General features: G+C 59.2%; 5 protein-coding genes; 4 read left to right on the top strand and 1 right to left on the bottom strand.

The window, feature by feature from the left end:
• The first annotated feature begins 1,144 nt into the window (after positions 1–1,144).
• CHC_T00000895001 (hypothetical protein) lies at positions 1,145–1,414 on the top strand. Its single transcript, XM_005711166.1, has one exon. The coding sequence runs from the start codon at positions 1,145–1,147 to the stop codon at positions 1,412–1,414; it is 270 nt and encodes an 89-aa protein (XP_005711223.1).
• Positions 1,415–1,432: 18 nt separating this feature from the next.
• Positions 1,433–1,891, top strand: CHC_T00000894001 (hypothetical protein). Its single transcript, XM_005711165.1, has one exon. The coding sequence runs from the start codon at positions 1,433–1,435 to the stop codon at positions 1,889–1,891; it is 459 nt and encodes a 152-aa protein (XP_005711222.1).
• Positions 1,892–1,952: 61 nt separating this feature from the next.
• On the top strand, positions 1,953–3,019 carry CHC_T00000893001 (hypothetical protein). XM_005711164.1 is given in 2 exon segments: positions 1,953–2,789; positions 2,790–3,019. 1 exon segment carries the CDS (start codon positions 1,953–1,955, stop codon positions 2,787–2,789), a length of 837 nt encoding a protein of 278 aa, XP_005711221.1. The 3' UTR covers positions 2,790–3,019.
• A 270-nt stretch (positions 3,020–3,289) lies between these two features.
• On the top strand, positions 3,290–4,645 carry CHC_T00000892001 (hypothetical protein). The gene has a single exon (XM_005711163.1). It carries the CDS (start codon positions 3,290–3,292, stop codon positions 4,643–4,645), a length of 1,356 nt encoding a protein of 451 aa, XP_005711220.1.
• A 368-nt stretch (positions 4,646–5,013) lies between these two features.
• Positions 5,014–5,820, bottom strand: CHC_T00000891001 (hypothetical protein). Its single transcript, XM_005711162.1, has one exon. It carries the CDS (start codon positions 5,818–5,820, stop codon positions 5,014–5,016), a length of 807 nt encoding a protein of 268 aa, XP_005711219.1.
• Between the last annotated feature and the right edge of the window lie 224 nt (positions 5,821–6,044).

The raw sequence follows: 6,044 nt of genomic DNA, 5'->3' as shown, positions 1-6,044 counted from the left end.
ACCTTCTGTAAACTCCCGGCTTACACCGCCTCTGCAATGTACATTCCCCATTCCTCCCCCCCCCTCATCCCAACCGGACAAGTCCTCCCCCTCTCCCTCCCCCTCTCCCTCCCCCTCTCCTTCCGCCTCTCCCACCCCCACGTCCCGCCCCACCGATCTCCTCCCGATCCATCGCACCGCCCACGATGCTCCGCCACGCCCTCCGCCTCGGCGCCCCCCTCCTGCGCCCTAGCGACACCCGCGCCCTATCCACCATCCCCTCGCTCCTCTCCGCCGCCTCCAGTGCCAAGCCGATGAAGGACGCCGTCAAGTTTGCCTCGCCGCCGCCGTCCAGGCCGGTCGTGTGGACCTACTCGGAGCTCGACTCGCACGTCGCCGCGCTCTCGGCGGGCCTTTCCGAGCTCTCTGTCTCGCCCAAGAGCGTCCTCCTCGCCGTGCTGCACGCGCACACGCCGGAGTACGCCGTGCTGCTGCTCGCGTGCGCCCGCCTCGGCGCCACGCTCGTCGCGCTCCCGCCGCCGTCCGGCCCGCTGCCGCTGCCCACGCTGCAGGCCGCGCTGCGCAACCACCGCCCGGAGCTGCTCTTCATCGGCAAGGACATCCTCGCCCCGGGCCCGCCCGCGGAGCCCGGCATCCTCTCCGCCGTCCACCCGTTCGCCCACGCCGTCGCCCCGCGCGTCGCCCTGCGCGACGCCAGCGGCCCGCGCGGCTTCTCGCGCCTCTCTGGCCGCCCCTTCGACAGCCCGGACCACCCGTACCTGCGCCACGTCGTCACCACCTCGGACGAGAACATGCGTGCATCCATCACCTTCCGCAGCCTCCTGGTGTACAGCGGCGAGGCCCCGCTCCCGCCAGACCACGACTTGCCGCTCCTCACGGACGCCGCATCAGGGACAACATGGAGCGCGGCCGAGATTGTGGAAGGCGCAAAGAAAGTCGGGAAGGACCTGGGCCTGGGGAAAGACCATCGAGAGAAGAACGGCAGGCTTGTCGTTACCCCGGGCGTTACGGATACGTGCGCAAGTGGTGTCGTCGCGGCTGTTATGCACGAAAGCTTGTGGGTCAGCCCCGGCGGGGAGGACGTTAAGGTTGTGTCGGAGGCGGAGGGTGCGCTCGTCGCATAGGCGTCGTGCAGGGGGTTTGGATGTTGCTCCGCGCTTTAGGGAACTTGCTGACGCTGGAGGGGGGGTCACCAAGTTCCCCAAAGGAACGCGTGGGGGCAGAGGTGGTCGTGCTTTCGAGGGGAAGGAGTTTGGGAGGCTGGAGCGCGTGGTGGGGATGGAGAGGTTTGTGTATTGGCGGGCTGCGGTGGAATTTGTCGATGGCTCAACACCCGGGCAGAATGGGAAGTATGCCACGTGATCAATTCATGACCGGAGAAATCCGACCCGAAAATGCCATCATGCATTTGTAAAAAATAGAGCCACCATAAATGTGCCACCGCATCTCTCTGTCAATAATGGCCCTCACCAAACCTTCGCGCCCCCCATCCCCCTCGCGCCCACCATCCCCCTTCCCTGGCCACCCCCCACCCCACGCACTCCCACCCCACTGCTCCAAACATGCCTCCCTCGTCTCCTGCCTCGCTGCAGCACGCCTCCTCCTCCATCCCGCTCGTCGATCTGCGTGCCGAGTACGCCGTGCACGGCCAAGCCATCTCTTCAGCGATCACAGCAGTCGCCGCGCGCGGCTCATTCATCCTCGGTCCGGAAGTAGCCGAGCTCGAGGCCGCCCTCTCCAGCTATGTCACTCCCCCCGAAACCGAGCACCCCGTCCACTGCATCGGCGTGTCCGACGGCACCACCGCCCTGCAACTCTGCCTGCAGGCCCTGCGCATCGGCCGCGGACACGAGGTTGTCACAGTCCCCTTCACCTGGATCTCGACGCCTGAGGTTATCCCTCTCGTCGGCGCCACGCCCGTGTTTGCTGACATCGAAAAGGACACCTACCTCATGGATGCTGAGAAGCTGGCCCCGCTGCTCACGGCCGCCACCCGCGCTGTCATCGCTGTGTCGCTGTTCGGCTTGATACCCGACGTGAAGAGAATACGCGCCGTGCTGGACGCAGCGGAGGAAAAGTTCGGCACCAGGATTTCCCTCATCGAGGATGCGGCGCAGAGCTTTGGCGCGAGGAGGGGGGGCTATCGCAGCTGCGCGGCCCCGGAGGTTACGATGGCGACCACCTCCTTTTTTCCAACCAAGCCGCTCAGCTGCTACGGGGATGGGGGAGCCGTTTTTACCAGGAGTAAAGAGCTCGCAGCGATGGTCAGGGCCCTGAGGGTGCACGGGAAGGTCGAGGGGAGACACGTTCTCGTAGGCGTCAACGGGCGGTTGGATACGATTCAGGCGGCTGTGTTGCTGACCAAGTTGAAAGCGTTTGATGAGATGATAGACAAGAGGGGAAAGGCCGCAGAGACGTACAACCGGTTACTATACGACGATGAGCGGGTGGTGACGCCGACGTATCAAAGGGTCGTGCGCGAGGACCGGGAGGTGCGGAGCGTGTACGGGGTGTACACAATACGTGTGCAGAAGCGTGACGAGGTGGCGAAGAGGATGCGGATGTCGGACGTGGCGTGCGCCATCTACTACCCGTTGTGCTGCCACCAGCAACCGGTGTTCAAGGGACTGGTGTCGGAGCCCGGCGCACTGATTGTGGCCGAGGAGGCGAGCAGGGAGGTGCTGTCGCTCCCCATGCATCCATACTTGTCGGAGGACGTGCAGGTGCGTGTCGTCAAGGAGCTGCGCACGGCGCTGGACGACCTCGGCGTGACCGCTTCGCCAGAGTAGTGGGGACTTTGGGGCGCGTAGAGAAGAGAAAACGAAGAAGTCAGGGCTTGGCGCTTGTGGTTGCTGGCAACCTAGCCGGTGCCAGCACCAGCTACCGGCACTCGAGGCCCCTGTATCTGTAGTACAGATAAAATCAACGCTGTACTGTACAGAATCTGTACATCATATCATCATAAACGTCAACATATTGCTTATGTTGATCTCCTCAACATCTCCCCTGCAAACGACCACATTTCTCCCAACGCCCCACTCCCGCCCTTGTCCTCCTCGTGCATCCCCAGTGATCTAACTGTGATCTAACTCTCTTCACCAAGATGCACTCCCCAGCGTTTGCGGTATCTGCCGCTATCACCCGCTGTCCATCCCAACTAGCCACATGCCAAGACCACTCTCCATTCACTTCCTCCTTCGTCACTTCAAGCAATCGCCCCGCCCGCCTCATCAGCATACCCCAACACCCGACATGCCCATGCCGCCCAGCACGCGTCCACCTTACCCACATGAAGCTTCTTGGTGTGCCCGAGCGCTCACTCAACGTCCTTGTCGTCGGCTCCGGCGGCCGCGAGCACGCCCTGGTCCACGCCATCTCCACCTCCTCGTACGTCTCCACTCTCTACGCCGCCCCGGGCAACGTCGGCATGGACGCGCTTTGCACATGCGTCCCCTCCGTCGCCGCTGATGACGTCGACGCCATTGTCTCCCTCGCCCGCAAACACAACATCTCCCTCGTGGTCATCGGCCCCGAAGTCCCGCTCGTCCTCGGCCTCGTCGATCGTCTCCAAGAACAAGAGATTCTCGCTTTTGGCCCCACTATGGAAGCTGCCGTCCTGGAGGGATCCAAGGTCTTTACCAAGGCCTTTTTGGAACGTCATCATATTCCCACCGCATGGTACAAGCCTTTTGCGGACCCCAGCGCTGCCAAGGCCTTTATCAGGGAGAAGGGCGTCCCGATCGTCGTCAAGGCTGACGGACTCGCCGCTGGGAAAGGTGTCATGTTAGCAAAGACACTCGCAGAGGCCGATGACGCCGTGGATAGGATTCTGGTTGAGGGGGAGTTCGGGAGCGCAGGGGCCCAGGTGGTTGTAGAGGAGTTTCTAGTTGGGGAGGAAGTCAGCTTCTTCGCGCTCTTGGACGGGGAGACGGCTTTGCCACTCGTGTCGGCCCAGGATCACAAAGCGGCATACGATGGGGATACAGGGCCGAACACGGGAGGCATGGGGGCTTACTCCCCTGCTCCAGTATGTGATCTAGCACTCAGGGAACAAATCATGAATCGCGTTGTGTTACCGACTATGCGTGGGATGAAGGAGGAGCAGCGTGAATTCCGCGGGATTTTGTATTGTGGCATGATGGTCAATCCGGAAACTAAGGAGGCCAAAGTTCTCGAGTTTAACGTCCGTTTTGGCGATCCGGAATGTCAGGTTTTGTGCAAACGAATGAACACGGACATGCTTGAATTGCTATATCGCACAGCAAAAGGTACGCTGGGGAGAGATGGGTTCAAACTAGAATGGGACCCGCTGTCGGCAGTCATTGTCGTGCTTGCTACGAAGGGATACCCCGGCAAGTACGACAAAGGAAGTACCATCCGAAACTTGGACGCAGCAAACAGCATTGATGGCGTTACTGTCTACCATGCTGGCACTGCAAAAAATGAAGGGGGCGATTATGTGTCGGCAGGAGGAAGGGTTCTCGGCGTCACTGCGACTGGTACATCGATTGGCGATGCCCAGCGTGTGGCGTACGAAGGAGTGGATGTCATAGACTGGTCAGAAGGGTTTTGCCGAAGAGATATAGGTTGGCGTGCTATCGCACGTGAAACGGAAAGAGTTAGCTCAAAAGTGACGAAGGAATGAGGTATCGGTTGATTTGTCATGTTAGTTGCGCAGTGGCATACCAAAGGAGTGTGCCATATGCTCACGACGGAACCTGAACTAATCAATTTTGAGATGTGGTCTTGATAGGTGACGCCAGGGAACTGAGGGTAACCCGTCAAGAACAAGACCATTGTTATGAGAAGTCCTTCTGGGTAGACGTTGTCAGTGTGATTTTGTTGGCTATACAGTATACCGTACATCTTGGCTGTACCCCTTGGTTCCAACGGCTGTGTGAGTTCGGGGCAGTGTGTCAGAGTGTTCTGACCGACAAGGAGTGATAGTCTGTACATACCCGTACACAGATGTAGAAGTCTTCAGGAGGAACAAGCCTGTCCCCTCGCCTTCCTTCACCTGCTGCTTGGAATGGGAGTATACTGCGAATATTTTCTCGATTCCCTTACGCACATACCCAGAATCACAATCCAGGCGGCAATTGATGTAACCGCGGCCAGGATTAGAAGCCATTGAGGAAGGCCGCTTCCCCTCGCCACAGACGCCGCGCCTGTGATAAGCAGTTCTGCAGACTGGTTGACACAGTTCTTTGCGACAGCAAAACCGATACGATAATTCTCTCGATCGTACTCCACAAAATATTTTTGAAGGACGGTATTACCCATGATTGCTTTGTTCTGCATGAGCTCCAGGCTGTCCAAAAATGAGATCCCCAGACATCGATAGCTGACATTCTCCCACCCGAACACGGACGTAGTTTCGTACTCTAGCATGTAGGTGAAGGGGTCAATAACGAGCTCAACGCCGCCTTGTAGGGCAATGGTGATATCCGGAAGCATCTTAATGTACTTATCGGTGAGTCTGGCACAGTAACCGGGGCTGAACCAACTCTGGCCTTCAGCAGCCCTTCCGAACATGGGAATTTCGTGCGGCTGTGCCTGCTCCGTGACGTTTGGGCCCTTGATGACATGCGTGGATGCCACCTGCCTCCCCTTGGCGTTGACACACAAACCCGGGACGTGGCAGTAGTTGTCTTGAAAGTGGGCCTTGATAGCCATGTAAGCCTTCCTCGTAATGACAAGCACGGTGGTCCCCGAGTCGACGATAGCATCCGAAAAGGTAGGTACGGTGACTTTCTCCCCCCCGATACGAACGTGATTGATCTCGACGTCATAAAACTGCTTAACGGCTTTCCCGACCATCGGAACATACTGCAGCTCGCCCTCATAGTACCTATCACTACTCCCGCCCAGCACCAACGTCCCCCCATTCCTTGCGGTACAAATCGAGAAGACATCCCTCTCCACGAGCCCCTCCTTCAACAACTTATCAAACAGCGGGGTGACACACGTCGGGTTGCACGCGAGCGACTCATACGCCAGGCCCAGAATACCGTCAACATTATCATTCTCGAAGCCGTCGGTCT

This window comes from Chondrus crispus, genomic scaffold (genome assembly GCF_000350225.1).
Source record: "Chondrus crispus Stackhouse genomic scaffold, scaffold_684, whole genome shotgun sequence".
NCBI lineage: Eukaryota > Rhodophyta > Florideophyceae > Gigartinales > Gigartinaceae > Chondrus > Chondrus crispus.
Note: the sequence above shows the minus strand (reverse complement) of the source record. Positions and strands in the feature narration are given on the sequence as shown.

Excerpts from the sequence above, each read along its gene's own strand:
- CHC_T00000895001 (XM_005711166.1), top strand. The coding sequence starts at position 1,145 with ATGTTGCTCCGCGCTTTAGGGAACTTGCTGACGCTGGAGGGGGGGTCA.
- CHC_T00000894001 (XM_005711165.1), top strand. The coding sequence starts at position 1,433 with ATGTGCCACCGCATCTCTCTGTCAATAATGGCCCTCACCAAACCTTCG.
- CHC_T00000893001 (XM_005711164.1), top strand. The coding sequence starts at position 1,953 with ATGGATGCTGAGAAGCTGGCCCCGCTGCTCACGGCCGCCACCCGCGCT.
- CHC_T00000892001 (XM_005711163.1), top strand. The coding sequence starts at position 3,290 with ATGAAGCTTCTTGGTGTGCCCGAGCGCTCACTCAACGTCCTTGTCGTC.
- CHC_T00000891001 (XM_005711162.1), bottom strand. The coding sequence starts at position 5,820 with ATGGTCGGGAAAGCCGTTAAGCAGTTTTATGACGTCGAGATCAATCAC.